Source organism: Haliotis asinina, chromosome 11 (assembly GCF_037392515.1).
Source record: "Haliotis asinina isolate JCU_RB_2024 chromosome 11, JCU_Hal_asi_v2, whole genome shotgun sequence".
In the NCBI taxonomy this organism is placed as follows: domain Eukaryota; kingdom Metazoa; phylum Mollusca; class Gastropoda; order Lepetellida; family Haliotidae; genus Haliotis; species Haliotis asinina.
This window is the reverse complement of record NC_090290.1, coordinates 41,460,433-41,475,917: the sequence shown is the minus strand read 5'-3', so window position 1 is coordinate 41,475,917 and position 15,485 is coordinate 41,460,433. Positions and strand designations below refer to the sequence as shown.

The following is a 15,485-nucleotide window of genomic DNA, read 5'->3' as shown; positions in this document are numbered from 1 at the left end:
TCGGCAGTTTCCGCTTTATCTGGAACATTTCCCAAGAATGACTGGCCAGTATTACCCTTAATTATAAACGATAGTGGGTTTTCAAATTGACATTATGAAATTTATTATATTATTTATCATCATTAAATGACAAACCATTGAAATAAGCATGGTCTTCTGAATGAAAGAAAAGCAGCTTACGCTTATGTTTTGCGAATTCAGCCTTTTCATCATAACCCAGCCGATGTAGCGTCACGACTGAACAAGAGTCATCAGGAGATGACATATCCCCCCCCCCCCCCCCCACACACACACACACACCCCTCCCCCAACCCTTTTATGCTCTGATGAATCAATCTCAAACCCTGACGTTCTGTATTTCAGATGTTTTATTGTTCATAAGGTACCCCGATTCGGCGTTTGGAGTCACCCAAGCATCAGGGTAAAACTGAACAACTGAAAGAAAATAGCCTAAATTTACCATGATTACAAACCGTAGCGCTTCATAAAAATATCCAAGTGCATCATAGCGCGGAATTACATTCTGCTATAAACATATTTTTATTGAAATGAAATTGAATAAGGATCCGTGAAGTAAGATACTGTAAACGTTAGAACCAAATATGAGATCCCTTAATGTGCCAGACGTTTGGGTCATAACAGTCGCAACTGATCACATTTGAATCTACTATCTTTCAGCATGTTGATATTAAAGTCGCTTACAACAATTTTATTCAGACTTCAGCTTCACTTATTGCATGCTTAATCATGTGCCAATATGTTCCACTTTTATCAGCTCTATACACTGTACCAACTATTTATATATTTTCAGTTTACATTTTATCCACATAGCTTCCAATATGTTAAATCTAATGTGTTCAACGTCAAAATAACTCGTAACGCAAATTGCAAAACCCACACGGCGACTCGGACTGTCTTCACGGAAGATATTGAATCCTGGGAGTGTAGTGTCATTATTAGATATACCGCTATGTAGTCAGGTCTCTGTTATACAAATAACATATATATCCTAATCTTCAAAATCTGATACCAGCATATAGGTTTTGTCTTTACGACTGCTAATATTCAAGTGAGAAATTTCAACTGGTTTGTCAAAGGCGCTGGATTTGGATGAACATCGACTTAATTTCCAAGTAACTTACTTTTCGGTAAATCTCATAGGCTCAAAAACAGAGCTGACAATGATTGCCATGATAATCCATTCCCCGACAAGAGCACATAACTCTGTTACTCATACGGACCAACCGCTAAAACAAATCTGGCCTAACTGCATTCTAAAGTTGGACAACGCAAGCCCTAAATACAAAGACATGAAAGAGCATTTCGTCTCCTGTGATTGTCAAGCGTGTGTGATGGAATTACTTACTGGAGATGATGTAAAGAGTAGTATTAATGACGTTTGTGTTTTTTCTCAGGCGAAAATGTTTCGCACCCAACGTCCAGACAACGTGCTTGATGAAGCATGTTTATAGGTGTCTAGTTCACTTTTAATACGTACATTTAGTATGCGTTTGTTGTGTGGATGTTTTTACAACACGTCAACAACACATAATCAATGTGAGACAACCATCTTGACTTCAGTTAAAATGAAACAGTGGGGGTCTGCTCCTTAACACACACACACACACAGAGAGTTGTTTGCGAGCGTGAACTTGAAAACTGTTAAACATGCTTTGGGTATCCATCTATTGTTTTATTTCGTTCATAGTTCACGTCATAAGTACGAAAACATACTACCTTGCTGAAAGCGGAATGAAGGGCATCGACCACGTCCTCTCCAGTGCACCTCTCAGTTGTGTGGAAGAGTGCATTGTCTTTTGTGATGGAAAGAAAGCTATTTCTGCAAGCTATGACGTGACTACGGGGACTTGTGTCTGTCATTCAGTATTTCCGGAGATGCTTTCTCTGGTAACACAGGCGAACACCTCCATCTACGCCAACCATGGTGAGTACCGACATTTTGGTCGATGGCAGCACTGCAAACTCCCGCCTGTCCGACCGTCCGGAACGGGCTGTTTAGCGACCGGACGGGCAGTTTTAAAAAGTGGCATCTTGGACGCATCTGACTTGAAGTATAAAGACTAAAGGCTTGGTTTGAAAATATCAACCAATTTCTTTCCTCTTATTTACCGTCTTATTGTTTTTCTTAATCCAGAAATGTCTGGACTAGCAACATTCCAACCGTTCTGGTAACTATTGAGAGTTACCAGACCAGTTGTCTGGCTGAATTTGTGGGGTGTTTACAACGCTGTCCATGGCCAAACTGACTGTATTGTGTGGTTCGTACCGGTGGGCGCAATCTAGTGGCTAAAGTGTCAGCTCGTCACGGGTTCGATTCCCCACACACGTACAGTTTGTGAAACCCAATTCTGGTGTCCCCTGCCGACATTGCTGGAATATTGATTAGGGGGAATGGGAATTGATTTCTTACATTTATCTGAAAGAATGTTCTTGATTCTCCTTTCTTGTAATTCTAATTACAGTTTCCATGGAACTGTGGCAACGACTGATTGCGGCACTTTTAATGTTCGAATTGGTGGTGTTGGATTGATAAAAGTGTTGTTTTTTTAGTTTTTTTGTTATTTGTTTTTATTTTTCATTATGATTAAAAGGGTCGATCGGGCGATGAGAGACACAGAAAATTAAAATGCTGCCCTATTTGGTGAAAGTGATATCCGCAAATGTATACTCTAACACACAAAATAACCTTTGTTGTCTCGGGCAAAATACGAGCCCTGCTAAAATCTGACACAAAATGTTTATGCATTTTCATCTTCTAGTTGGTGTGACAGCTGCTGCACTGGGCTACATCTACAACTCATCTGCGCACTTCCTCTACAAAGTGCACTCCAAAGACTTGACCAAATGGACGAAAGCTCGTGAAATATGCCAAAGCGAGGGAGGAGAATTGGCGAAGCTTGATTCTCCGGAAAAGCGACAGTTGGTGCGGGACATCGTTGGAGCAGGTACATAGATGTCCACAATATCAAAACCTCGTTAACATTTGAAAAAAAAATTTCTCTACAATCTGTTACTAAACTAGCATGAACGTGACTTCGAGGCATACTTCATTTGAGTTCGCAGGACCACTGAAGAATACACATGTTTAGAGTCATCTTTATCCATGAAGACCCAGCTGAGAATGTGTCTTTGGCAACCCATGCTTGTCGTAAGAGGCGACTAAAGGGGTATGATTGACAGGCTCGCTGAGTTGGTTAACATGTCATCGTATCTCATTTTCGTAGATCGATGTCAAAGATGCTGCTCAATGGTCAGGTCAATATTCGCTTGTTCACATACCACCGCCAGATAGCTGAAATATTGGTGGGTGTTGCGCTGAACAACCAGCCAACCAGCCATCAAGATGCACTATTAAGGACAACCAATCTGGCGTTCCCGAAAAGCGTCAAGTAATGTAACAGAAAGGTACAACAGTGAATTGCTCCGATACGTAAAAAACAGTACCCGAACACCTTAAAATGTTAAGATATATATTGCCAAGCAAACCCGAAAAACTACAGTTGGTGAAAGATTGTGAAGCAGGTAAATCCGATATCACCTTTAACAAATGCCAAAACATATTTCAAGAAATAGTTGTCTCCGTTTTTTCCGACCACGTTAATGGTATTTTTCTCATTCAGATGGAGCCAATGAATACTTTCTTGGCGCGACAGACTGGACAGAAGACGGAGTATGGAGGTGGGTTGTTGACAACTCAATCTTTCCGGAGTTTACAAAGAGTGGATATTCGAAATGTCTGGAAATGGAACCAGATTTGCAATTTGATGACACTGGTTGCAATGTTGAAAACCAAAAATATATCTGTGACATTGTACCTTAAGAACGTTGCGACAAAGTGAGGAGGTGAGTTAGCGTTAATGTTTAGATTGTTAGAGGGCAATAGTTCAAATTACATGCTCGATATATTCTTTATAAGATGTAACATCTATCAGCGCCCTTCTGTGATATCTCTTCGATTCCGTCTGTATTTTGAACCAGTGTCCGAAATATTTTCAAAATTTTGCTAGTCACTAGGGCTAGCTATACATGAAAGTTCCTACCCCTCTGAAATTTGAATGTAGACATGGGTTTCATCATTAAGTTTCTAAATGATGAACATATGTATCGGGCCATAATCTTGCATGGTTTTGATTTAAATTAATTACAACTTCTCAATTTGAAGAGAGTGATATAGTTAGAAAATGACCACATGGAAATACACTAACCAGTGGGGTCAGTCAGTCACTAGTGCTGGACTTAAGAGACGTTCGCCTACTTGCAGCAGGTTCGCCTAAGATGAAAACCTAGTTACATCAACCAAATTACAGCCGCGCGTAGTCTGCTAAATCGTCAGAGGTTCCGGGGAACATAAACATTTATCTTACCTCACACGTAAATGTTGCCGTCTGATTGGCTTAGCCCTCTTCTGTTGTTTTCAATGCATCCCGTGTACAAGCAAGGTGTGTTGCAATACACCCCGCTGTCAATAGCAACTCATTCGATACTTCGTGGTATTTATCTCGAATAACATTGCATCACGCATGATGCATGGAACTTACCGATGTTTTACGAATGCAAATCGATGGCAGAGAAATCTAGATCTGTTTTTCTTGTGTCGTCCGCCATATCTAGCAATTGCCTCGCATTCCAGTAAAGAAATGTCGACAAAACGTTTAAATGTAGTCCCTGTTAATATTAAGACGGTGAATTACATCGCAGCGACTTTACTACGACAATACCTACTGGGAAAAACAGCAAGATGCAGGATTCGAATCGTTTCATTCACACAGGTTGGGTGAAGTGTATGATCCGTTACTCATGCTTCAAACAGTTCAGAAATAGGTATTCGGTACGATAAATACATTGTTTGCGAGGGGGACAGAAACAAACACTGAGGGTACCTCAACCCATGGTCCCCTCGTGACCAGGGAACAACTTACAAGGTTCCAGGTGTAGTACACAGAGACACAGGTGATCCGGTTGTCATAACAACAATGTTTCAATGCCATAGCTATTAAAACATTAAAAAATGAGCTGACTTATTTATGCTTATAATGTTAGAATGATAGTGTATTTATTTCTCAAAAATGACTTGCCGTATTGTGCAAGAGAATGTATACTCGTTTATGCGTACCTCAGTTTCCCAGAGAGATTTATCTGAAAGAATTGGACATAAAAGAATTACTCACCTCTTGTACAACTCACAGGGCAGATGAATCTGAAGGACTTGGATTTGCAACATATGTCATACTTGAGATGTCACTTTCTTAGTAAGGTACAAATTCTAGTACTTTTTTTTGGTTGAGTCCCATCCGGGATTCGAACCCGCACCCTCAGAGTCAGGCACCTAATCGTCAGCACACAAAGTCAGCCGCCTAGCCACAACCGAAAAAAGTACTAGAATTTGTACTTTACTAAGAAAGTGAAATTTGAAATATGACATATGTTGCATTTGACCACTTTCTAAATGTCATCGTGTAATCATGACTTGGATTTGATTTTGCATGTACATTTTGCAGGACCCAGCAGTGTATCTCTCTTTGTGCTTCTTGTTAGTGAGAAGTTTTTGTTTTTTTTCATACGTGGTTGCATACAGACACGTGTGTACGAAATCGGCAGTGTGTGATAACCAGTCGTAAACATTCAAATGATGCTGACTGAAAGAAGGCGTAAATATTTTCCTAACCTCAGCATAGGGTGAACATTCGGGATTTTCAATTGCACTCACCAGTATGCCAGTGAGTGATAATTAAATTTATGAGGGGGTAGATCTCTGGTGGATTTGATATACGCCATGTAAGGTTTATTTTGGAGAATGAGGCAAGGCATGTGATGTATTGCCAGGTAGGTAAAATCCACGTTCATTTGGGTCCTGGTTCATCTATAATCTATTTGCGGTACAACTTATCTTTACTCTTCTGAGTGTCCATTTATATTCTCTTTATTGTTGATTTACATTCTCTTTAATGTGAATCTTGTTCTGGTGCTATCAGTACCACGACCAAGACCGTAACTTGATCACAGTTTGTACATTAATTATGCTCGGATGATTGCCAATGTAAGTCATGTCTATTTAAAAGCACAATTAGCCCGTAGGAAAAATAGATTTAAATATGCCCGATAGCATATGTTTTTAGGTTCACACATTAGCATGTTACTTTGAAGACACACACAAATATGTCAAACATGCATTCAAGCGAGCAACTACAACCGCCGTCATATTGCATGCTGGGAGCAACACAGATAATAGATAAACAACAGCAGCCGCTGCCACTTGCGCAATTTGAACTGACGTGTTTCTAACATTATACCTTATATCAGACTAATGTCCGTTAACGGTCATGATCTTTGAGTAGACGTTCCTAACAGTTTATTTTTTTATTATTTTTCTCCGCGATAAGATCGCGATAGCTTCAAGAGATGTGTCTAGATGTGTCTTTGTGGATTTCGGCCCCGTGATCCCCAGATGTGCCTTTGGGGATTAGACCCAGACATGATTTATTTATTTATTTATTTATTTATTTATTTATTTATTTATTTATTTATTTAATGGCGGTTCCCATGGAAACCTAACTCAGGCATTGACTGTGACTGATGATGAGGATATCATCCTGTTCGGAGCACATCTCCTGAACTATGCCTGCTAGCTTCATCAAACTAGATACACATATCATCCGTAGATGAGGCTTTTGTGGTTTAGACCCAGATATCAATTTTATTATTATTAACAAACTTGGTACACATGTTTCCCATGTTCACCATCATCCCTAGATGTGTTTTTCCCGTTACGCCAGTGTGTGATGTGTATTTTTTGTAGTTTCCATGGCAACATGTTTGGCTTTGTCTGAAATTTGTGGTGGCTGTTCTTACCTGCTGCCTAGCAAAAATATATTTGTCCTAGGCAACAAAACGAGCTGAAACTTGTTCAGTGCTGGAAAAGAGGTAAATGTGCTTCTGTAGTTAGTATAATGTAATGTTAAATCATTGTTTCATAAGTACCAAATGCTAAACAGTTAGTGTGAGTTTTTCATATTATGAAATAGAAATGAAAATGTATCAAGTCAGCAGCGGCAACGCAAACATCCAACCTTTAGGGCATGTATTAACTTACAACATGTAAAACCGTAGCTCCAGAATCGTGGAGGGTTTTTCGTAGATGTGTATTGACACTAAACGCAATCATAGATATGCATGATTATGTAATTTCTGTTTGTTGAACTTACTATGAAGTTCTATATGTTATCCTTTACTGTCAGTATACTTCTATAATAAATGTGGTCTCAAAAGATGGTCTTGTTATGTTTTGCTTAAAGCCATATTCCAAACTGGTCTTCATGAAATAGCAAAAGCTGGTATTCCTCAAAAGGTCCAACCCGCTTTCCTCTTTTGGTCAGATGTTCCAGCTATCATGGATAACACGTTTTCCTTCTTTTTTGACGCAGTGTTCCAGTCTTTGACACAAACATGTCTGGACCAAACAACACAGTGGTTTACACCATGAGCATCGATTCTTATGAACGGGATAGAATGACATAAAAACAATAGGAACTAAGCCAGCAAACCAGGTCCCCCTGACACCAACAGTGGGTTGCTGAAGAGGAAGTCTAAACGGATATCACGGGTTTAATCGACGAAGTTATCATTTTGCACAGTTGATTTTCTACCGTTTTCAATGTAGTTTCAGTGGCCATTTGATAAACGTTCAAGCACGGAGGAGTTGCGCATCCCTGCACCCCAACACACGTATCGCCTCCCGCCTGTATTATACTATAATGCAAAACATCCTTTCATCGCTCATTTCTCTCAAAATAAACATGAACTTTTGAAGTATTCATTAATCCAACAGGAATGAATACTAGTATACGTTTCTGCACTAAGGATAATATGGTTTAATAATCTGTCTGTATAATGTTCCAAACCAAACCAGATATTTTGTTATTTTAAGTGTATACTAAGTATGATCATTCATCCAGGCTTCACATTCATTCCAGAATGTTTGTGTTACTCTACATTCCTAGTAAACATGACAAATATTCTCATTCAGCTCATTACAAAAACAGCAAACAGTATTGTCAGCAAGTTTCGTTTTAAGTACTTCATTTTAGTAGACATATTACTGAAAACGTGTATAGGAAATCAACTAGTTTAACATCTTTGAAACCATTTCTATAAGTGATAAAAATCTGATTCCAATCAAAAGTAATATTACCAAACGATTCTTGCCATTTAAGACACATCTTACGTAAATGTAGATCGGAAATCAAGACGTCATAAAATATTCTAGCTCCTTCACGATTTCAATGAATTCCAATGACGCTCAGTTATGAGTAAATCAAAAACTGCGATATTTCAAGAGTGTCTAATAGACTAAGTATATTTCCAAAAATCAGGAAGTATGTTCAAGACATGCAAATAGCCCAGGTATGTGCCTTTAATGTCATACATTTCCTTCAGTCTCAAGGAATGTGTCAATATTACATATATTATTCCTTTTTGCTTGACAGAAGCAAAGAATGACACATCGTCCTTATGCGAATCGGTAATACTGACCCATTTGTGAGATGATTTCCAGTATGAAACAGATTAATCCAGAAATATCTTAGGCTACATAAAAAAGTTAAATGTTTCTCGGGCATCAGCGCGTCACTTTTATTTGTGCGCGTAACAATTTTTATTGCCATTTAGATAACCTAATTGTGTCTTGACCGCGTTCCGATGATCCATTTGTCCACAATAAGAATGAGTATCTGTAAGAACGAGTGTGACTGAACCTATATCTCATTAACACGTGCTATTTCTTAGAGAAAACAAAATATAAATGTGTTCATCACTCGTCACTTTAAAAAAAAAGAATGTTCCCGAAAAACATGTATTTTTTATGCAGCCATTTAGAGATTCGCACGGACTTTAGTTGTGGAAATATGGTTTAAAGGATCACACACGATCAATGAATCACATTTTATGGCACATGTATTGGGTACAATGGCACTATATGAAACACAAAACGACGGTAGATCACAAGTATGTAGACGCTGCAGCCATGGATTTATCGTTAGTGCAATCACGAATGATCAGTAAATATTGGAGCAAATTGTCCCTTCTGAATTTCCTGTAAGAGTCGATTTCGGAGCTGATTTTTACCTCTGTATGCAGATCACAACCTTCATTAGACAGTTAGAAATTGGCGGCAAGAGTAGTTACTTATGGCTCACAGTGTTTCATGCATGCATCCACATATACTGAGATGAATGTAACGGTAGATACAAGTGCATAATTGATGACGAGTGGGTAAATGGATGTATATTTTTGTCTAACGCTTCACTTGTTTAACGTCATATTCCAGCCATATGGTGTTGGTCTGTAAATTCAAGTCAATGAATTGTCAACTAACTCCGCGAGCCTGACTACTAATCTCGCCAGTCGCCGACAAGCATGGGTTGCTGAAGATCAATGCCTACCCGGATCTTCAGGGGTCAGATAGATATAGAACAGAGCAGAAAGTCTACGTGCCCTGATGATGGTTGTCGGTATCAGGCTAACTGCCACCCAAGTGCCCCCCGGACAACTGCCCCCAGACAACTGCCCCCTGGCTATCTGCCCCCATCCATTGTGCCCTGCCCTGCCCTGCCCCACATGCACTACGTATCAGCACGTGCCAAAGGAAAAATCGTTTAAGGCACACGCGTGCAAATATATGTTTATTAAATGTAGCCACTGAGACTGAATGACAGTATCATTCAGACTCTTGTGACTTAAGTCAACGTGTACGGAAACCCGGGATAATGAGAGGGCTGCTATTCAGAACCAGGTGCTCACGTTAGGTAAGGATACGTCAGTGTGTAAGTAATATTTCCCCGATCGTCTCGGAAATGCTGAGATCTTAAACACGAAAATAATTTCAAGGGTGAAAAGGAATTTTGAGATGGCAGAATATTTCTTCCTTATGCTTCGACGAACCCTGTGATACTATGCATATTTAGAGAAAAGACGCAGTAATACTGTCTTTAATTCTCATGAATTAATGATGATAAAACTACGAACGCATTAATCAAACCTGGAATTAGATCATTATTTCACAGACAAACTTCTGCAGCTCGTAATCACATGGCGTGTCATCATAGCGCAGGGTAGGTTCCAGTTCCAGGCACATATCGAGAGGATGACTCGCTGGAACCCAAGAAATGACGGAATTGTCTGCCACCCATCTCCACGCGCCATCTTCATACATTGCTCCAAGGAAGTACTCATTAAGGCCATCTATAAAGAAACATCGTGTACAGAATGTCTAATTGTTTGATCGGCTTTCTAGAAGTCAAACATATCACTTTATGGATATCAACTTCTCGTTTATTGCGTTAAGCGACGTTTCGATGTAGATTCATGCTAAATATGACTACAGCCAGATGGTGGGGGCGCGATGGGCAAGCTGTCTAAGGCGCCAGGCTATTTATGCAGCGAGCTTGGAAGTGCCTCGAGCGAGCCCACCTGTGACCGGGTGTAAAACTACCTTGGAGTCAACTTTTTGTGCAGACTCTTTCAATGCTGTCACAAACCCTAGTGTGCAGAACACAACCCTGTGCACTTGAAAGAACCCACGAATCCGTTGAAAGATAACCAGATGATGGCCACAAGAATACGTGCAAACACATAGTTGCGGGTACAGCAACGTGCAGTAAACATGGACAAAGTACTGTGACTTTGTGTCCCAATCCACCCATCTGTAAATGGACACCTCGTAGGATGGGAAAGCCACATGAACTCGGTGCGCCTGGTAGGCTGCAAGGGTTGTGTGATCCCCAGGGAGTTGAGATTTAAAATACTATGTGCTGTTGTGATGGACATCCAATGATCGAGGCAAAAACAAAGCGTCCTTGACATCGTTGAACTAACTGGACATCGTTGAACTAACTGGACATGCACAAACATCTAGTCGTATCGTATATACATGGTATGTTGTGACATGAAGCAGGCTAACACCCGCCGCCAAGAACAACAAAGACCATGAAACCTATGAAGAATGAATCAAACTATAGACTGTCAAAGCATCCTGTCTGTATCTGTCGTTACTACGTATTCGCCTTTGTTCATTGGCTTTCACCACTAGTGCATTTTGTTGTTTTCAGTTCCCCACAATCATGTACCACTTGTTGTTCCAAAACATGCTGTTGTTAATGATAATCTACTCTGTGTCACAAGATATACCATGTATATATGCTTCTCACTATTTGGATGTAATCACCTTTAGCTTGATAACCATGTAAGAATCTATATCAAACGTCGCGCAACTCAATAAACAAGAAGTTGTCATCCATGATGATGAATGTTTAACCGGGTGAACTGTATATGATATTTTTCTTTACAAGACATTGCGTAAGCCAGTGCTTTAATATGGTACTTGTAATAACTTAACAAACGTGTTGGTCTACGTGTTATTACGTTGTTAACAATTACACGACATACACAATTAGTGTACTAAGTAGTACAGATCCATGAGGGTCCAGGTTTGAATTGACCTTTCTTATCCCATGCTTCTCGTAAGAGACAACTAACAGGATCGGATAGTCAGGCTCGATGACTTGGTTGACACATCTCATTGTCTGGTCCAAGCTCGATTATTCAACGGCCTACGCCGTATGGCTGGAATGTTGTGGCATAAAGCTAAACTAACTCACTCACTCGGTGATGCACAGAAAGAACAGTTTGACCGTTTATGGACTTTGGTAGTTTTGCTATGATATGCTAGTACTCATCATCGATCATTCATTTTTTTCGTGTCATCCTTGATAACAAGGGTTGATCATTGATAACAAGGGTTGTGACAGTGACTTACGTGCCGCCCAACGACATCAGAGATATAATCAATATTTGACAAGTCTGATTGTTGGCCATGGTGGTGATGCTCCCCTATTGGAGCTGCTCAGTGAGAATACGAACCATGTACGCTCTTTAGTTGCCAGTTTGCCACACAAGACGGCCATGTCAGCGCGAAAATGCCACCACGTCTTCCTCCAGGAAGTCATCACGGAAGCGATGTCCTGCACGTCTCTGAATAACATGCAAAGGTATGTTACATGTAAACGGCGAGTGGACCGGCACTGCCGTTCACGATTCCAAGGACGTCTTCAGTAACGTTGCGGTCCCTCAGTTGTGAGTTGTGCATGTTTCATGTGTGACCGATTGAAAGTCATCAGCCAACTAACTGTAATGCTTTCAAAGAACTCCTTCCCACCTTCTGGGATTCGATGGAATATGCCAGCCAAGTTAGCCAGTCTGACCACCCGATCCCATTAGTCGTCTCTTACGACATCATGGGCCAATGACCAATTCTAACCCTAATCCTCACAGGTACGTATTGAAACTGAGGATTACAGATTGAATGATTATTGCTATCTTAAATTCGTAAGTTGAGAATTGTTAGCGAAGAGTAACCCTTTCCCAAGCATATAACATAAAGGTTCGGTCCGTATGTGCTGCTAGGTGCTTAACGCTGCACTTCTCAAAAAGGTAAGTTAAATGCAATTTTATATTTTACGACCTTCCCACCAAAATGACACTAAATGAAAATACAATCTGAGGTGAGGTCAAATATGGTTTAACGTCGTACATAGCATATTTCGCTCACGTGACGTGCGTGTTTGTGTATGTGTGTCATTGTACAGCCCAGACTTAAGCTGGTTCTACTTTGCTAGCTCACTAAGATAAGTTAAGTTAAGACTGAATACCCTGCTCAGACACATCATACTGACGCCGAGCCGAACAGCCCATGCTGTACCGACCGATGCCGAGAGCCAGAAAAGGACCAAGTACATGTACCATATGTTAACGTCTTTTGGTATGACGAGGTCGCTGTCCAGACGGACGTTCTAGGAATACTATCTTAGAAACATTTACCAGTTTTAACTATTTGTTCAATGATCTTTCGTTTGTAGTGTGTGTTCAGCATTATCATCTCGGCGTTCTCATCAATACATGTATCTCTCGCTTGTATCCAGGTCTTCTTTGAGAGATGGATCTTGTAGCACATGTGAGCCTCGACGCTGAATTTGTAGCCCAATTCAGTATTACACTGTGGAGGTGCTGGAAAGAATAGAACATTTTTTACGGATTGAAAAATATAAACACATATTGGCCACCTCTAACTGTTATACATTCAGTCAATCAGTCTTTATTTCATACTGAAACGCCATAGACCAGTAATCCAGTTATTCATGTGTGAGTAGTCGTACATTCTCTCTGAGAATATTCTCATATGTGGATATATGAACAAAGTGTCTAAATATGTTTTTTTTCTTCATCAATGATATAAACTTAGGAGTTTGAGGATGTACATAATATATTTATATGTATCTGTTTCCTAACGATAGGTATGCTGAGCAATTCCATAAATTCATCACTGACGTCATTTAAACTGGACCGATTTTCGTTTCTTTCTGAATTCATTCATTTGGTTTCTCCCAGTTTCAATATATACATGTTTCACAGTCGGCAGTAAAGATTTATAAGTCCTTATGGTCAAAACGGAAATATTATGTTATGTATATATGGAATTCTTTCATCATTTTGCATTGAATGCATATGTAAGATAATGAGAAATCAGATGACCGATTATGAAGGAATACACCTTTGTTCAACTGAACTACGTTTCGTCTAACAACTAACGTTTCCATCTGCTAAAACACTGTGAAGGTAGGGTTGGGTCCGGTTTTTCAGCAACCCGTGTTTCTAAGGGACGACTAAAAGGAACGGGATTGTCAGGTTCTTTGAAAATGATTACCTGCAGAAACAACCACCAGTTGCTCATAACTGAAGTACATTTTAATGTTAGGAGATGTAGACGAATGAGTTATTGTCACATGAAACAGTATTTCAGCTGCATGACAGCGGTCTGTAAATAATCGAGTCTGACCAGACAGTCCAGTGATCAACAGCAGGAGCGCAATTAACCGTGGCAGTGGTTGGTGAAAGCCAACACGTCTTACTGATGTACTCAGTGCACATGTCTTGGACATATTGACTTTCCCTGTTGATCAGTTATTGGTACAACTAAACTAAAGAGCGCATGTATTGATTGATGCTACTCACCATACTTTCACAGCGTCTCTATCCCCATATACAATCCTTGCATATCCTGTTACATATATCCGTTTTAGATTTTTCCTTTTGAAATGACAATTTATCCCTTTTATTCATCCTATGTATAAGGTGTCAGGTTCTTACATTCCCCTTTCCTGGTTATCAAAAAGTCTTAGGGTGGGTTAATGCTTATAGGAGAATATCAATTGTTGGGTTAGAGAAGCGGGTTGATTTCATCATACTAGAAAATGTCAGGCAGCTTTAGTTATGGGTTATCAGTCTTCACGTTGTGAATTGTGTGAGTTGAACTGACGATTGTCTCATAGCACCTATTGTCTTTGCATCAATGCTCCCCAGCATCTCGGTCATAATAACACAGATGAGAGGACCGTATTACCGCAGGAGTGGTACCTTATTACCTACCGCCTCTGAACACGAATCGTCCTTAGGGAAGTCAGATATTTATCTTTAATGTATGAAAAGAGGCTGATTTCCGCCTTTCAATAATCATCTTTCCTGTCATGTCAACAATATTCCAAGTGCTCCAGCATTTGGTGTTTGGGTAAAATCGAAGATGCCCTATTTACCAAAGTAGTGAGAGCGTGAAACGACTCTCGCTCAGACGTTTTTCGATCAAGGTCAAGGTCTCGGTAACGATTTTAAAAGAATATATATTATAAACATGGAGGCAATTTCAAAACCTGATGCATCACTGACATAAACAATTTCCTATTTTGACCTCTACCGTCCGTACCCATTTTTTTCAGTTGAACAGTTCACATGCGAAGGACAATGTGCCATTTTACCAGTCAGTACAGATTAAATGTATTCGTGATTTTGACTGACTTTAATAAACAATAATAATTAAACGATCTACCGTGCAATACCATATTTATTTTAACGAGTAAAGGTTTTTTTATGAAAAGAGCCATTCAATACCAGTGCCATTTACAAGTTTCACAAATACACGGGACATCGTTCAGTATTTTATTTATTGCTCACTCCAGATTAGCATAATAACAACTCAAAATTCAACTTACAGAATGAATACATTACATGTATGACTGTCAACATTGGCTCATTTGATTTAACTTGTGCAAATATAGTGAACAACGGGGTATGAAAAAAGTGACCAAATGACCTCAACCAATTTGGGGATTTGGTGCACGCGGAGTCTGCCTGTCTGAACTTTTATCTAAGTTCACCTTATTGCTTTGCTGCAAGTGGAATTTAAAATGACAGAAAGCGCCCGTAAAATCTTGACAACTCGTCAAAACACTAAGTCAGAAACTAAGCAGTTATGTAAACAAATGCACACCAGTGTATTTTAATTTCACACTGTTCTGCTTCTGTTCGCATTGCAAACTTATTGTGATGATCAGGCATCACAATTAGCTAATAGTAATGAGTGA

General features: G+C 39.7%; 1 protein-coding gene across 1 annotated transcript; it reads left to right on the top strand.

Moving 5' to 3' along the window:
- Positions 1–1,668: 1,668 nt before the first annotated feature.
- LOC137255436 (uncharacterized) lies at positions 1,669–3,841 on the top strand. The gene is made up of 3 exons (XM_067792878.1): positions 1,669–1,945; positions 2,781–2,966; positions 3,642–3,841. Exons 1-3 carry the CDS (start codon positions 1,669–1,671, stop codon positions 3,839–3,841), a joined length of 663 nt encoding a protein of 220 aa, XP_067648979.1.
- Positions 3,842–15,485: the final 11,644 nt, after the last annotated feature.

Coding starts and splice junctions, on each gene's coding strand:
- LOC137255436 (XM_067792878.1), top strand. CDS start 1,669: ATGCTTTGGGTATCCATCTATTGTTTTATTTCGTTCATAGTTCACGTC. Junction 1,946..2,780: donor CTCCATCTACGCCAACCATG/GTGAGTACCGAC, acceptor TTCATCTTCTAG/TTGGTGTGACAGCTGCTGCA. Junction 2,967..3,641: donor GCGGGACATCGTTGGAGCAG/GTACATAGATGT, acceptor TTTCTCATTCAG/ATGGAGCCAATGAATACTTT.